General features: G+C 47.3%; 4 protein-coding genes and 1 non-coding gene across 6 annotated transcripts; 1 reads left to right on the top strand and 4 right to left on the bottom strand.

Annotated features, from left to right (window-relative positions):
• The first annotated feature begins 1456 nt into the window (after nt 1-1456).
• Nucleotides 1457-1528, top strand: TRNAP-UGG. The gene has a single exon. It is a non-coding gene; the product is annotated as a tRNA-Pro (tRNA).
• Nucleotides 1529-1577: 49 nt separating this feature from the next.
• LOC9641970 (protein NAP1) lies at nt 1578-7378 on the bottom strand. Of its 2 annotated transcripts, XM_024671770.1 has the most exons (23): nt 7116-7378; nt 6521-6990; nt 6384-6458; nt 6250-6330; nt 6108-6188; nt 5970-6052; nt 5838-5922; nt 5657-5782; nt 5489-5596; nt 5382-5426; nt 5184-5326; nt 4998-5130; nt 4743-4932; nt 4496-4689; nt 4297-4442; nt 4162-4243; nt 4002-4112; nt 3826-3951; nt 3637-3770; nt 3481-3577; nt 2438-3423; nt 2163-2378; nt 1578-2106 (listed from the first exon to the last, which is right to left on the bottom strand). In XM_024671770.1, exons 2-23 carry the CDS (start codon nt 6977-6979, stop codon nt 1653-1655), a joined length of 4155 nt encoding a protein of 1384 aa, XP_024527538.1. In that variant the 5' UTR covers nt 6980-6990; nt 7116-7378; the 3' UTR covers nt 1578-1652. The 2 variants fall into 2 exon arrangements, with proteins under 2 accessions (XP_024527538.1, XP_024527542.1); XM_024671774.1 differs by lacking the exon at nt 7116-7378 and having other exon boundaries at nt 6384-6462; nt 6521-6613.
• Nucleotides 7379-8379: 1001 nt separating this feature from the next.
• On the bottom strand, nt 8380-8918 carry LOC9641969 (cx9C motif-containing protein 4). Its single transcript, XM_002960388.2, has 3 exons — nt 8805-8918; nt 8654-8738; nt 8380-8601 (listed from the first exon to the last, which is right to left on the bottom strand). The coding sequence occupies exons 2-3, from the start codon at nt 8734-8736 to the stop codon at nt 8484-8486; spliced, it is 201 nt and encodes a 66-aa protein (XP_002960434.1). The 5' UTR covers nt 8737-8738; nt 8805-8918; the 3' UTR covers nt 8380-8483.
• Nucleotides 8782-15181, bottom strand: LOC9632236 (tripeptidyl-peptidase 2). Its single transcript, XM_024669779.1, has 33 exons — nt 14790-15181; nt 14663-14741; nt 14529-14602; nt 14366-14475; nt 14241-14321; nt 14051-14137; nt 13849-13991; nt 13652-13802; nt 13478-13600; nt 13217-13300; nt 12969-13156; nt 12738-12912; nt 12569-12690; nt 12374-12512; nt 12148-12302; nt 11920-12098; nt 11750-11862; nt 11530-11700; nt 11351-11479; nt 11204-11304; nt 11040-11157; nt 10911-10990; nt 10791-10863; nt 10655-10740; nt 10551-10602; nt 10364-10501; nt 10244-10312; nt 10099-10191; nt 9952-10038; nt 9799-9897; nt 9416-9745; nt 9048-9352; nt 8782-8993 (listed from the first exon to the last, which is right to left on the bottom strand). Exons 1-32 carry the CDS (start codon nt 15160-15162, stop codon nt 9194-9196), a joined length of 4161 nt encoding a protein of 1386 aa, XP_024525547.1. The 5' UTR covers nt 15163-15181; the 3' UTR covers nt 8782-8993; nt 9048-9193.
• A 106-nt stretch (nt 15182-15287) lies between these two features.
• On the bottom strand, nt 15288-15775 carry LOC9632235 (17.3 kDa class II heat shock protein). The gene is made up of 2 exons (XM_002960386.2): nt 15677-15775; nt 15288-15566 (listed from the first exon to the last, which is right to left on the bottom strand). The coding sequence occupies exons 1-2, from the start codon at nt 15764-15766 to the stop codon at nt 15288-15290; spliced, it is 369 nt and encodes a 122-aa protein (XP_002960432.2). The 5' UTR covers nt 15767-15775.
• Nucleotides 15776-15990: the final 215 nt, after the last annotated feature.

Below are 15990 nucleotides of genomic sequence, written 5' to 3'. Positions count from 1 at the left end.
TTGAGCAATCCAATAAACGTGACAGAATTCCCTTGCAAGCCCCGCGATTCCATGTCCAGGAAGAGCTGGAGCGCAACCCATTCACGGCATAGCCCAGAATGAGAGAATTCCACGCGACGAGGTCGGGGCAATCCATCCGGTCGAAAGCCCTGCGCGCCTCGCCCATGCAGCCGCACTTGCCATAGAGATTCACAAGGCTGCTCGCCACGAACGCATTGGAATCGAGGCCGCAGCACTTCGGCTCGGCGTGGATTTGCTTACCCCAATCCAGACCCCGGGATCGCGAGCATTCCTTGAGCGACGCAAGGAATCCCCTCACCTCGTAATCGCTGGAGTGGGCGCGGTCAAGCTTGGAGGTCGCGAAGAGGAAGAACTAGGACTCATTTGATTCTTTATAGCCCATGTCTTATAAACGATCAATAAAATATTCGCGGTCCGTACTAGGTTTTGATTTGATTGCATCTTTTGTTACCATATAAAAGGGCCCTTTAGGATTCACATAATCAGGGTTTAATGGCAGTGATCGAGAGCGTGGACAAGAAGGCTAGCGCTGTGGCAGCGATGGACGCAATCAAGAAGGGAAAGAAGAGGCAGCGAGACAAGGAAGGACAAGCTGATACCAAGGCCAGTGCTCCAAAGAGAAGGCGTGAGTTCCAGGACGAGCCTCCTATGGTCCCTAAGAAAAATCTGAGCAGCAAGGTAACATACAAGATTGATGGGTTAGTTATTACTTCCCATAGCGATTTCCATGACTTCTGGCCGCGATCGACATCCAAGCTACCGGCACCAGACTACCTCCACTGCGCTGGAGCTCAAGAGCTTCACAACCTCCTCACCCAAGAGCTCTGCAGCAGAGACTGTGACGATTGTGCCCCGAGGAATGCCCAGCTCTTGGTGGTGATTGGCGGGACGAGATGCCACATGATGAGGCGACTCGAGGACTTGTGCCACTTAACTAGACGTGCCGGAGACAAGATCTGGTATGGAGTCCAGATTAAGGAAGGTGGAAGCTTGTGCACGCTGTTCAAGTATATGTTTGATGGGAGGAGCGCAAGCATGAGCCGGGACATGTCCAAGGAACTCCATGCCAAGGATTGCACAAACAAGACAAACAACATGATTCAAGAGATCCTCTCCCATGTCTCTGGGAACAAGAGCAACAGTTACTTCTCTCCAATCCGTGTGGAGAGCGTCCACCATTGACTGTAAGAATCACTCCTGTGATCAAAACCTTAGAACAATTGTGTTATTTTTTTTGTCTATCCCTGTCGATCGACACTGGTTTCGTAATCTTGTCTGCAGATTCTACAACCGTGACTCCCACCCACAGCTTTCAGTCTCCTGATTTGTTTTTACCTTAAACACACAGATTATTCATGTTATTCGATATTTCGATGGAAAAGAGACTGCTGTTTCCTGGAGGAAAATGGGCGTTAATGCTTCTTTTTAATGTAATGGGCATTTGGTCTAGTGGTATGATTCTCGCTTTGGGTGCGAGAGGTCGCGAGTCCGATTCTCGCAATGCCCCTCAAGTCTGATTGTCACAATTTATTCAAATCATGTCAGATTACAATCAGTTCAGAAAATGCGAAATTGATTATTGAATTTTACAGTCAGAAAGGAAACAAACGAAAGATAACAAAGAATTACTGTCACGCTTGCACTGCCCGTGACGATGAAACGGCAAACTTCCGGGTGGAGCTTGGATCTGTGAACGAGGCCTTCTTTCCGTCCGGGTCGAGCATCATCGGCCCCGAAAACCTCTCGTTCTTCCTGGGAGCGTTGCTGGATCCTCCTCCTCCTCCTGCTTCTGTAGAGATCGAGAACGCCCTCGAGGTAGTAGCAGTAGCCGTGGTGCGCGGATATGGTGGAAGAATGCCCTCGGCTACGTGGGATTCCGGGACGACCTGGCCGTTTCTCACGTTGAAAGACGAGCCGTGCCTCCTTGACTGGGTCATCAGCGTCGGGACCGAGTTCTCGTAGTATGACTGGTAGATGGAGCGCATCATCGAGCGCGGAATGCAAGCCTCGAGAGTGCTCCTCGGAAGATAGCTTGAAAGATCACAGAGCTGGTCCAAGAATATCAGCTTTGCTACGAGGCCGCCCCTGAAAGGAGTACAAAACAAAACAGTGAGATTGCCAGAGCAACAAAGAAGAAAAACCTTGCTCCATCAGATGACAAATCCAATGCGGTCACCGCAGCGCCTTGCAGGAATGTTTTCATCATCGCCTTGATTGACATCTCGATGTTCTCCAGAATCCGCGAGTCCGAGTCCTCAATCTTTCGCTCGGGATGCTGCTGAGCAATCATCCTTCTCTGGAGCTCTCTGCGCTCGAAGCGGACCAGCTCGCTCGCAGCCACAACAGCATGTATGCACCTGACGTCGCAAACCAACGACGTAGATCAGAACAAGCAAGAGGAAAAATCGCGACGTACCTCGCTAAGCAGTGAACGTTATTGTTAAAGCCACCGGCATGGATGTCAAAGCTACTGTCGTCCCAGACACTGGACGTCATGAGAGCAACGTACAAGTATGGAACGAGTGCCCAGGTAGAATCGCCAGCTCCTCCCAAGTTCAAGAGAATGGACTGGACGACCTTTGAGTCCTGGTCTTTGCTTGCTCCAAACTGGCACGCTAGCATCTTCACCTTTGAGACTGCTGGCTTCTCCGGAAAAGATGGCGGTGCGTGCCTTGCAAAGTCCGAGACGAGTGAAGCCAGCAAAGGTGCGCTTGATTCGAGGACTTGCGAGGCCGCTTCGGCGAGGAGGCATCGGAAGCTCAAGATATGGCCGGCTTGGAGCGAGAAGTTCATGAGCGTCTCAAGCTCAGTCATGCTCTTCAGCGCAGCGTCTCGGTCCCTTTTGCTGTGGAGACTGGTCGCAAGGTTCTCCAGAGCCTCTTTGTTGGAGCGTAAGGTGATGTCGATGCAGTTTAATAGCACCGCGAGCTGTTCCCTGAGATCGTTGTCCAGCTTATCAGCTCCATAAGGCCCGAAAATTCGAACGAATGCTTTGAGCTCCGTCACGTCCGCTACCATGTGTGCTGCTGTTTTACCCACGGGCCTCGCACTCCTGAAGCTTTTCTCCGATGGTGTGAATATAACTCCCACATTATTGACATCCTTGATGATGTTCTCAATGTACCAGTCGCAGATAGTCGATGCTGCTGAGCCACCGACTTTAGCATCAGGCACGTAGTTCGGAATGAAGGTCTGCGGATGTCCCGAGATCGCCTCCTTGAGCAGGACTTCCCGAACGGATTGAGTTAAGTCCATGCCAACGTGCTGCTCAATTATATGGATTATAGTCATGTGGCGCTGGATGGAAGCTTCAATCACTGACGGCCGTTGCAAGTCTTTTTCAATGAGTGGAATCTTTAGCAATTGGGAGCGAAAGTTGCCGAGTATCCGGTCCCTCATGTACTGCAATAAAAGGTTACAAGATCATGCCATTACTTTTTATTTTCAAGCCTTCTTTACCTCTCTAGGAACAAATACATGATTGACGACACGGACAGGCTCCATCTCGTTTATCACGGAACAAAACGTAGTCAACCTTTGAACGGCTGCATCGATCCTGCAGATTTTAACAATAGATTCAGCAAGCAGTGTTTGTAATAACACGGAAACACCCACAGTTTCATCGACTCCTTATTGGAAGGCTTGCTTTCAAAACCAGGTAAATCAAGGCTCACTCTTACCGACTTGTTGGAAGAAAATCCAGCTCTTGCTACCTGGTTCAAGCGTGAAGCTGCTTGCTCAGGAAGAAGCTGTAAGACAAAATGTGTTTTATTTTACAATCCTGTCGAAGCAATAGAAACATACCTGCTGATCAAGGCGTCCGAATCCTTCTTCTGAGTCGAGAAGGTTGATAAGTCCTTCAAATCCTTTCATTATGTAGTTAAGGAGCGTTTCGGCGTATGAAATCGCATCCTCCGCAAGCTTTGCAGGCTGCAAAAATATACCTGTTAGAGAATATAAACATTGCTGATCTGTTTCACTTCATCGGCCACACTATAGTGGGCATTTTCCGGGAAGGTGCTCGCGATGCTCAACCAGGCGCAGCAGTTATGAGGTCGTCCTTCAGGCCCATACATAGTATGACGAAACACCTGCAGAAAATATACGAGAGTCAAGGATATAAGTCATACTCAAGCTCACCATGTTGAGATGTTCTCTGTAAAAACATAAAGTTTTCAGGGATCCGTGTTGAGATAGCACCTTTTGCATATCATCCACACTCCTACAAGACGAACGGGACGTCAGCAAATCAGAACTAAAAATTCAAACAGCTACCTGGACCACACGTAAGCCATGTTTCCTTCGGTTATTATGCTATCTTTTCCAGTTGAGATTGTGGCCTTCTCCAAGTGCCTAAAATTTATTGAAGATCGCGACGATGAAACTGTCATTATAATCCTTAGCCAGTCTTGGCGAAATACCTGTAGTAAAAACGTTTGAAATCACGAGACTTTTCACACATTAACAAACCTACAGATAGATCAAAGTTGCTGTGCCTGAGCTTCTCAGTTTGTAGTTTAGGCAGTGTCTCCAACCGTTCCATAACAGCGAGAAAACTGTTACGCAAGTCACTTTCAAAATCTAGAGCAACAGCACCAGGGCTTTCAAAAAGTAATCGCATCCTTTGTGCTATGCCGGTGAGATGTCCCAGCGAAAATGCTCTTATGGCTGTCAAAACACATTTATTTATTTTCATGCAAGTAAAGACATTAACGACGAACCTGAGGCGTACTTCCGAATAAGCACAATAAGCTTGTCCATGCTTTTTAAAAGATAGCCTATTGTATGATCAGAAGGATCAACAGTAACGGGCATAACACGATTTCCTTTGGCCCTTCCGACTACGAGGCCCGCGTGACTAAAATACCAAAGTGCTTCTGCTCGAGCCACAGCTAATGCAGCATACGCCATCTTCGAAGTACAACTGGTATCAGATCATGTTTACAGAAACTAAAATACAAACTAAAACAGCGTACCTGGACATTTGGAGCAAGAAGACTTGGCTGGTCCGTAAAAAACACGATCATTCTCCTAAGTTCAAGTTTCAAAGTTACTCGATGCTCTCTGTGAATGCCATCTGATTGAAGGATGGCCACGTCGTGCGCATCACTTGAGATACGCATCTGGGTAAGTGTCATGCTTTGATACACAAACATACTCACATGATTGTTTTTTCGACTTGTTTAGCAAGGTTGTACTCCACGTCCGCGTCCTTTTGTTTCACACGGCCAACTTTTGCAAGTTTTCTTGATTCTGATATCTTGGGTAAAACGGAATGCTGGTATTCCTCATGTAGAGATAGGTACTGCGTTCAGACCGATAGTGAAGTAAGACCAAAATATAACAAAATTGTATTTTACCTCATCTCGAAACAATGGAAGCACTAGCGTATTTTTAAGAACTGCCTGCATTATTAGAAATTATTTAAAATCGTATAAACTGTGCTCTAACCAAGATGTCATTTTACCATCACAATGTCGATTGCACCTATTCGTAAAAGTTCGCTGGGGCAAACTAAGTATCCTAAAAGCACCCACTCACGATAAGAATAAATGTTGGCCAGCTCCTGTGCCCTCTGTATTGTCCCGAACGAATAAAAGTTAAGAGAGTACACTCGCATTTGTCACAAGCTTACCGCTGGATGAGCCGAGTTTGTAAGCTTTTCTGGATAGCGAGGATGATAAGGACTGAGAAAACCTTCACTTCTAATGCGCTCAAAATCAGATCCAAGATATATCGTCGGACCAATTGCATCCAGTATCTGCGACTTTAGTGGTTAAGAGACAAGCCAATGAGAGTATAATTTAATGCTATACCTCTCCCACCCTATGGCTCACAAAATTCAAATCTTCGTGCAAACCTTTCAGTGGGGGGTCGAACGAGTCGACAAACTGAACGAGTCTGCACATCAACGTTGTTTGTAATAGTTAAGATTTGTGTAAACATACCTGTGGTAAAACTCGTAGTCTCTCCCGCTTTTTAAGATTGTGTGTGTTAGATTGTATAGCTGGAGTAGCATTTTCCTTGGAATCTAATTGGCAAGTAGCGATAGTTTAAAACTACAAATGAACAATTCGAGACGCTACCTTGTCGGCATACAAGTTGACTTTGACGAAAGCACAAAAAAGGTTCATAAAAGCATGTAGAACTATTGGATTCTGGTGTGGCTGGAACAACCAAGAAAAGTTTCTAAGCACGATGAAACAAGGATTTACAATTTGTGCATACCATAAGCGTGACAACGGTGCTGCTCATGTCAAGGATCACCCGCAGCGCTTGCTCACGAAATGTCATCAAGTCAAGCAGTACCTGCGTAATAGAGACTTTACCGTACAGGCCGAAAAACAATTGTAAACTCTTACCAGCAACCACGGCTCCAGTGCCGTAAGATAGCTCTCAGCATTGTCTCGAAGCAAGTCTAATCCCGGCTTATCGACCTGACTAACTCACAGAAAACACATTGAGAATCACGCAAAACAAAGAAGAAAAGATCATTCACCTTCTCGGGTAGAAGCTTCACGGGGTGCTCTGGAAACTTTCGGAGGAGATGTGTGCAAAGCTTGGGAGCATTTGGGAAGAGCCCGGACTGCCAGAACGCATCCGAGAACTGCTGGTTGCCATTGTCGTTGAGCTCCAGGATTTCGCGAAGGCGATAGATTTTGGTCATGAGACCCTCGGCAACGTCTTGGAGCTGGAAAACCCATTCAATCTGCCGAAACTTTTGAGCGTTCACTGCGCTGGAGCCTTTGGCACCGTAGCCACGCCCCGCCGCCGGAGAGCTCGACATTGCCTTCTTCCAGTGTGGAGAGGACGTCGATGGCGACGCGGCTGCGCTGCTCGACTCGTTGTTCTTCACATCGTCCCAGTCGCTCCCGTGTTTGTCCGGGGAGTTGATTCGAATGTCTGGCCTCGAGAAGCCCTGGAGCTTCTTCTCCAGCAATTGACTCTCCGTCCCCATCTCCCTTCCTCCTGGAAAGAAACCAAGAACTCCGCTTTAGTCAAGACACACGAAATTTCTCAAGAACACCGCGCTAATGCAGGCTCTAGAAACGCGCGGCGCCATAGAAACGCACAGATTTCGGAGAGCGCCATACCTGGATTGGAATGCCGGCGCGGTCGGCCGCGCTCCAGATCCAGGCCTAGGGCATCCAGAAATCCCCAGGCGCGTATTTCACCTGTGATCCCTTCCCCGTCGCAGCTACGAGAGATCCCGTCGGAGGAGTGGCAACGATGGCGATGGAAGAGAGACGACGGGCGCTATGGTGGAATCTCGCCCCACGGCCCAGCTAGAATAGCCAGGCTTTCGGCCACAGCGATATAGCTTATACCTCCTCTACACATTCACAGTTGTGCACAGTGTTTTTCCTGGCCCAATTCACAGTACGATGATGGTCACCCGGGCCGTACATATGGCCACCAGAATGAGCCCGGTAACTAAATCATACTTACCCCGCCATCATGGTAACTTGCATTACATTTCAAGGATAGAAAGTGGGCAGGCATCGGACGGTCGAGATTCCACCAGTACGGACGGCCTGGATAAGATGAAAATAGAATATACTCGTTTTTGACCCGTGAAGATTCTTTTGCAAGAACCCTAGGATTGATTGGAGCGAGCGCGATGGCGGGCGTAGCGGCGGTGGCGAGAGCGGCGACCAGGACGATCGCGCAGTCCTCGCAGCTAGCTTGTAAGTGACTCGCATTCTCTCGCGATCGATTAGGGCTTTCTTTTTCTCCTCTTTCTTGTTCTTCCAGCGACGAGGAGCTTCCAGACGGGCGCGCCGAGGCAGTGCTACTACGATTACGAGCACCGGGAGCATATGTATGAGATCTGGAACATGAAGAACCGGAACCTCAAATTTGGGCTGCTGGTGTGGGGCGGGATCGTCGGGCTGGGGATCGCGATTCCGATCTATGTCGTCAGGTTCCAAATGAAGAAGGCGCAGGCTTAGACGACGAAGACGAACTCCCGCGTCGAGCAGCAAGAAAACTCCTCTAGGTAGGAGTCTCTTCGTCTTTTTTCTTCTTTCATTGTTTCTCTTCTCTTTCTTTTTTCTGCTCATTGCTCTTCCTCCTCCCAGCTAAATGCATTGGTCAGGGCATGCAACGCCAGGCATCTTCCCCGTATAAAAAGACATCGTTTTTTAGCTCTTTGTCTAAAGGAATCTCTTCACGAATAAAAATGTTCCTTGAAAACTTTTAGGTTGAGCAAACACACACAAAAGTGTGACGTGTCAGCCGATGTGGCCTCCACGTCAAGAGAATCACACGTCGCCGGCCAAGCACGAATTTTTCACAGATGTTAAGAGGGGTGTAGTGGCTAATTCAAGCGATTCACTATATAACAGTGAAAGCGAATTTCCGGGTTCCAATCCTGGCACCCTCAACTCAAAAGTTTTATTTTTTCACCTAACCGCAGGTTAAACATATAATCTCACTACGTTTTGATTATCTTCATGGTTTCACTTTGGTTCGGTTCGAGTGACCTGCGCGATGAGGCCCGAGAGCGCAGCGCAGTGCTTGGATCGATTCTCACACTCGTCGCAGCACTTCTGAAGATTGAGTATCACTTGTCGGCAGCTAGAAAGGCAAAATTGGAAACACGAGGCAAATCAGTGACCGATCCTCGTACCTTTCCATGACGTAGTGGTTTCTCTGGAGGCACGCTTGGATGTCGCAAGCGTGCTGATTACACGGGTCTTTGCTCTTGGGCATTTCTGGGAGAAAGAGGATCCAAGCCGAGTAAAACGAGGTGCCCTAGAAAGATAAATCGAGATCGCTACCTTGCTTGCAGGAAAATAGAAGTAACCTACACAGAGGAGGACGATTTCTACTTGGCAACTTCGGCGGATTTTTGGGCCCTCTTCTTCTTGTCAAAGCTCGCGATCAGCCCCGACAGCGCTCCACAGTGCTTGGATTTATAATCGCAGTCCTCGCAGCACTGCTGGAGGTCCATGATCACGCCACGGCATCTGCCAGAGATCAAATCTCCAGAGGAATTGGAGCTTGCGTTTGGGATTTGTTACCTTTGGATCACATAATCGTTCTTCTTGAGGCAATCCTGGATGTCGCACGCGTTCTGGTTGCAAGGACTGGCGCCAGCCACGGGGACCCCAGTTCCTTGCATTGGAGCCCAAAAACCCTAGAATGTGGCTTCAAACGAAAGGAATGTTTAGAAAAGTGGCAGGCTATTTGGGAAGCGAATGGCGAGCCAGTGCTTCTCGTACTCCACCCAGTGCTTCAATCCCATCTCTTCTAGGATCTGGATTCGCAGCTCAAACAGTGGCTTCTGCGGCGGCTTGGAATCGTCTTGGATGAGCTCGTTGAGTGCCTGGAGAGAAATCGATCCAAAAGTCTTGAGAAAAAAAAAAAAAAAAACAAAGCTGTGACATACCTTCATTGCGTTCCCGTAGCGTTTGAGCTTTCTCTCTCGCTTGACGTTGAAGAGCGCGTACTTGGACGATGTTATATCGACCCACTTTCGCAGCTCAGCGAATGTGGCCTCGTACTCGCTACTGTCTTCTTGTTTCTTGTCCTCTTCTTTCACGACCTCGCTCGAGCCTTCTCCGCTTTCGTCTTGTGGAGTTTCAATGCTCTCTTGCTTGGCCGATTCGAAGACGCCGGCCTTGTTTTGCTGTTCTTCTTTTTCCGCAATCGCAGTCAGCTTTTTACACAGCGCGTCCAGGAATGCGTCGCGCTGCATTTCCATGTCCTTTTTGGCTTGCTGCAAATGGAGTGCTTAGTCTCGGCCAAGTTTGTGCAACACTACAAACGTACCACAGCATCAGCGTCTTCTGGTTCGTTCTTCATGGCAATAAACTTTGCGAGAGCGTCTTTGTCAATGCAACTGATGAGCTCGTCCGCGGCTGCGATCACCTGAAACGTCAAAAAGGCCTCGTCAGCCACAATGCTCATCGTGTTTTCGGATACCTCGTCGTAATCTTGCTCACTGTCCTTGGATGCTGCAAGCTTCTGCAAAATTTCGGACAGGAGCGGTATGTAGTTTGTAAACTCCGCCTGGCAGCATATCAGAAGGGCGAAATAAGCAAAACCAATTTCAGTTGAGAAAGGAATTACCTTTAAAGAATTTGCTTGACTAGACCATTCAGCGCGCTCTTCTTTTGTGGTTCTTGGGAGAAGCGATAGCAATTTGATCTTAACGTCTCTAACCTGCAGCGAGACGACAATGAAAAACACCGACAGCTTTGACATTGCAACTTACTTCCTCCTCAATTTTCTTGAAAGGAGACTTTTGTTGCTCTGGCTCCTTGTCTTTGGCCTTTTCATCATTCTAAAAGAACTCACAAATTACAACGGCAATAGAAAAAAGAAACATAATTACCTTGGCAGCGGGAGCAATCGGGACCACAACCCGTGACACCGCAGGGCACGCCTGTCCATTTTCTTCACCTTTGTTGTTCGCGAATGAAGTCTTTCCCAACGTCATTTTTCCCATTAACAATGTTCCAATAGGCGCGTCCTGGAAAACTGCTGGTAAGAAAACTTTGTTTGCTGGAAAACTCCATTACCTTTGGAGCTTTATCGTCTCCAGGAGATGCAACATAAAAAGCACGTTTTTCTCTAACACAAATAACAAAAAGGATAAGTCAAGCAACGCTTTTCTTAGACATACCCGGGAGCCAGCACTGTAGGTTTGAGGCCGTTCGTACCAGTGATAGCACCATCGATATTTGAATAGGAGCTCAATTTTATGTAATTCTGCACAGAACACCGCCTGTGAGCTCATTTACAGTGAAAAATAAGCACACCTTTTCTTCAAGTCCACGATCAATGAATAATACTGCCTTCTTTAACTTCTCTAGGAAACTTGAATTGTCATGCCTACAAAAATATCGTTGAAGCTGATTTTAAAAGGAAATATTTAGTACCTAATGAGCAAACGAATGGTGTATTCTCCCTTGGAAAGCTTCACGCCTTTGGGATAAACATCCCCCATTGAAAGTACCCTCTGCAAAATTCACAGCATAAATGGGTAAAAGAATAAAGCTGTGCCATACCTTGTTAGCATCATAAATCATATAAAACTGCGATTCAAATTCATTGTCATAAACTCGACCATTCAAGGCGGGAAATCTTGGAGTATATTTACCCCCTTCTGAAAGGTTGAACTTATATCTGGACAAGCGTAAGTTATTAACAGACACAATGACAGAGAACTCACATCAGTGTTAGACCATGTATTTGTCGTCCATCTGGTAAATTGTCTCGCTCTGCAGATAAGGCTTCTAACTTCCATTCGGAGGGCCGGTAAGGAGTTCGCACCTGTAACATCATTCAGAATTAACGTTGACTAAAATAAGATCCTTACCCTTGTTAAGGTTATTGAAGGAGTCAGTCTTTCACTAGAAAGAGGAGACATAACGTTGACTCGTGTCGCTACATCAGCTCCGTTTAAGAACAGATCACCGCTACAGCGAGTTAAGCCACGAAATTCAATCTGCACACAAATATAAGATGGGAACATTATAACATAACGTACAAAAATACCTCCACATCTACATGAGCGGCAGCATGACTACCACTGCCGCTAGACCAAAATTGCGATATAGTCAACTCCATCGTTAGGCCCTCGCAAACAGAAAAGGCAAAACTTTTCGAGCAAGGTGCAGTTAGAGTAAGAATGCTTTCCCAAACGGATGGTCTTGCACTCCTTTGAAGCTGGAAATTCTTTTTAAGTTACCACGAAGACGTATAAAAACACTAGTACCTGAACAGCGTTAAGGAAAAATTTCCTAGGTGTATCAAAATTGGAAGTTCGGACAGTCATCTCGGCCCACGTAGCACCTTCGGGAACGGCTATGAATCTCCTCTCAACATGACCTTGATGAAAAAACATGAGTGCAATTCATAAAAATGAGGTTTCGAGCGAGGATTTACCAGGTGAGAATATCAATTTTAAGAAAGATACCGCTGGTGGCACTTCGGTTACTTGAACGGGTTTGACAATTGTGACCGGGACACGAAACAATGGACCTCGCCACGGTGCCATACAATCTATGCCAACAACTTCAGCATAATGCACACCCGGCTTAAGATTTGTTGGGTCGACTATCACACTGTAAATCAATTATTAACAACGTGGCTAGTAGAACGAACGTAACGTACTTGAAGGTTCGCCCATTGTGCGTGAGCAACAAATACTCGGGGCATTTAACGATTGATACGTCAGTGCTCTCGAGTCGAAGACGTTCTTCGAATGGTGCAAGCACATCTAGTTTGTCTACTCCCTCCTGAAACTTGGTCTTCACTTGCACCGTCCACTGCAATTTTATACGCTTGTCAATAACGGAAGTTGAAAACAACAAGAGCTGAAAACAAGACTAAACATCACCTCACTTGCACGCTGAGATTCACACGCATCTCTCAGATAAATGCCACGCATTGTAGCACCTGGATTAGCCGCCCGAGTTACTTGCACTGGATACGAAAGGGAAGGTAGCTCCTTGCACTTTTGCAAATATTCATAGGCCCTGAACGCAGAAAAGAGATGAAGAGATTATTAGATTAGTGCGCTCACAGATCTTACTTGTCCACTTGAAGAAGTCCTCTTCCAGTCGTCAAACATTCTTCAGGAGAATTGCGTATTCGCGCCGCTGTATTCTCCAATGCCTTCCTCACAACGTATGGACTAATAGGCCTGCCTTCTTCCTGAACTGACATTTAGTCAATATACAAGGCATCTAGAAAAACCTTACTTTCAAGGAGCTGAGCACGAGTGCTATGCCTCCACAAGCACACGGCGACGCCATGGAAGTTCCATTCATCAACATGCGATGCTGCAGTGTCCATTTGGGAACAGGTGCAACAGCACCACCCGGTGCACTTAAACAAACGCCCAGATCACCGTCCGAAGTAGGACCACGGCTGGACCTGTCCAGAATCACGTTCATGAGTATGGAAACAAGGGAATAGCGAGCAAACTTTACCATGTGTATTGCATCCCCTCAGATGGTGGTTCTAAGATCGAATGAGCAGCGGCAGCCATCACCGGCGATACATATGCACCAATCCCCAAAATGCAAGACGAAGTACCACCAGGTGCTCCCACTGTAGTTAGTGAAGGTCCATTGTTCCCAGCACTACTCACAAAAATCACACCGTGCTTATGTACCACCTATAAAACATAAAACTTGTTCAGAAACAACAGAACAAGCTACAAGTGTTTGCATGATACCTCATTCGCCAGTCTGGTGAAGCGACCATAATCAGGAAATCTCGTTGGCTCCCCGTAGCTCATATTGATCAAGTCACATTTGTTCTGTCAGGCGAAAGTAAGTCACTATATAGAACGAAAAACTGAACGACGCCAGGAGTTTCGCACAAGCAACACGGGTGCAGTAATACAGTCTATCAGGAGAAAAGGATACAAGGCTTGCATTGGCATGAGAAAGCTGTTACATATGAGCTCCGTTGAACAGTACCATTTCATAAGTACCTCAATTACAGCAATGAGTGCACGAGTGAGGCCGGTGCCTGTTTCCATGGAGCCAAGTCTCGTATCTCCGATTTTACAGGAAACTAGCTGCGCTCCAGGAGCAATCCCATTCAACAATGGCTCCTATAAGTACGTCACAGCTTTAGTACGTATCATAGAAGTAAGATAAACAACCTTCGGATCGTGAGCTGCCGTGATCCCAGCCACATGAGTACCATGAGGGGAGCAATCAGTCACGATGCTAAGGATATCTCCATTGTCGTAGACATTAGTCACGAAGCTGCACGCATCCGTTCGAGAAAAAATGCCGTATTTCTTCTCAATCCTACAAAAAAAGTGGTCAGTCACAAACAATTATACGCCTGTGTTACTTGTAGTTGGTCATTGGAGTAAAATCCTCAAGCTTTCCAATCCCATCATCATCTTCCATCTCTGATGTATCAAGTGCAACGCGCCAAACCTCTCCATCGTGCCATACCACGGCGTCTATAATAGGACCTTTGTCCTCGTAGCTCTAGAACAAAGCAGCGAATCAGAAGGAACGATTCACAAAAAAGAAAAACTTTTGCTCACATCCGTTAGCTTCTGAAGGATATCCACTTTATTCTGAAGGTCCTCTCTTTGCTTCTTCAAGTTGGAATCCGAAGGCTTTGGATATTTCTGTAGAATGCATCAGTGTTTAGGAGTAAAGCCGAAAAAAAGGAAACGGGAAAGGAAGCACAAGGAAAAAAGATGAAAAACAAAAAAAGAGATGAGCTCTTACAAGGTCAAATGCTTGGAGTTGCCGGATAGCATCGGTAATGGCCTCCCTGTGATTTTTGTCCCAGTGTTTCCTTCGCTCCCTCTGAAAACATATTTCGAACTCATGCCGGAGACACGGACTATTACCTTCAGACGAGTAGACAGTCTCTCTGGAAAGAGCTCATACACAAATTTGCAGCCGACTCGCCAATCTCCTGATGGATTTACCCAGGATCCATTGAGCCGCAATGTGGCACCTGGTTGGAAAGACAAATATCGAACCGAGCATAGTCGTGATCAATTTTCATACCAGAGGCTCCAATAATGCATCCCTTGTCATCTTGACGTACAACTTTGGATGTATCAACGTCTCCACTTCCAGTGCTACAAGAATTTGGTTGGTGCACGTAAACACACACTAGGAAGTACTGAAACTAGACTCACCAATCAACGATGTCTATGATTTTTGGCTTGCCATCCGATGTGATTTGTAGCCCAGCTGCGGCAGGATCTACACCAGAATCTGCAAACAGAGAGCATAAGAAATGCAAAAACTACCAATCAAACGAACCAAATATCGCAATCACGACTCCTCTCCCATCATACTCGGGATGCTCTTCCAGGAACCGATCGGCGCCAATCTCCTTCTTGGGCATCAATCCGGCCAGGAACGTGGACGCATCAATCGTCTCGTAGGACGCCAGATCCTGGAATTTCGACCCAGCGCTGTGGAAGGCGGGCATTGCCGACGCGCTCCTCGCCCGGAGCCTTACCCTAGACGACGACGACGATCGCCGGAAGAGCCTGCTGTGACGCCGGATTTCGAGGTGAATCGACGAGATCCAATGCTGGCGCCCGCGATGGCGCTGCTGGTCCGCCGGCGGCGATGGCGACGAACAGCGCGAGAGGACGAGCACTTGCGCACGGCACGAATAGAGATGCATAAATGGTGACCCTAGAGCACTATATATTCTTCTGGATGGAGGGAATACATTCCGGGAATGATCCCCCTCAACTCATACGTATGGGTAAAACGCATGGATAAGTGGTAAAGGTATAATCTCTGGTTTTACTTTTTACTATCAGCAGCGGTGCTAGCGACCGCGATATCGAAGGTCTTGGGCTGGTGGGGCTCTGGAGGTGGGATCTTGGGCACAGTGACGGTGAGGATTCCATCCTGGCAAGACGCCGCCACCGCCTCTAGGTTGGCATTGGCGGGAAGATTAAACTTCCTCATGAATTTGCCCACGGCGCGCTCCACCCTCACGTATTTGATGTCATAGCTTGGATTGTCCTCGCGCTTGCGTTCGCCGCTGATCTTGAGGATGCTATCGTTCTCGATTTGGACCTGGATTGGATTGGATCACACACACAGAGGGAGTTGATCGAGAGAGGATTCGCCCCGGGGCTGCATTTGGTGTGAAATTCCTTCGATCGCGTTTGTTTAGGTGATTTTACCTTGATGTCCGTGTTCTTGAGCCCCGGGACATCGGCCACAAACACGTATGATGCTGGGAGCTCCTTGACATCCACTGACGCGGTCGCCATTTCTTTTGGTTCTTTCTCCCTCTCTCTCTATCGCTTCCAAAGAGAGGAAGAAGAAAGCTTTTGCTCGCGAGCTGGGCTTGATGACAGGGCCCAAAGGGCGTGACCTTTCGTACGCGAATGGCTGTACGATGGGGTGGCCAAAACGTCGACCCAAAATAAGTGAAAGGCAGGATATTCGGCGGATCTTTGGAAAGTACCTTGGGTGTATTTTTTTCCTTCTTCTT

The sequence above is a fragment of the Selaginella moellendorffii genome, unplaced genomic scaffold, assembly GCF_000143415.4.
Source record: "Selaginella moellendorffii unplaced genomic scaffold, v1.0 SELMOscaffold_0, whole genome shotgun sequence".
NCBI lineage: Eukaryota > Viridiplantae > Streptophyta > Lycopodiopsida > Selaginellales > Selaginellaceae > Selaginella > Selaginella moellendorffii.
Note: the sequence above shows the minus strand (reverse complement) of the source record. Positions and strands in the feature narration are given on the sequence as shown.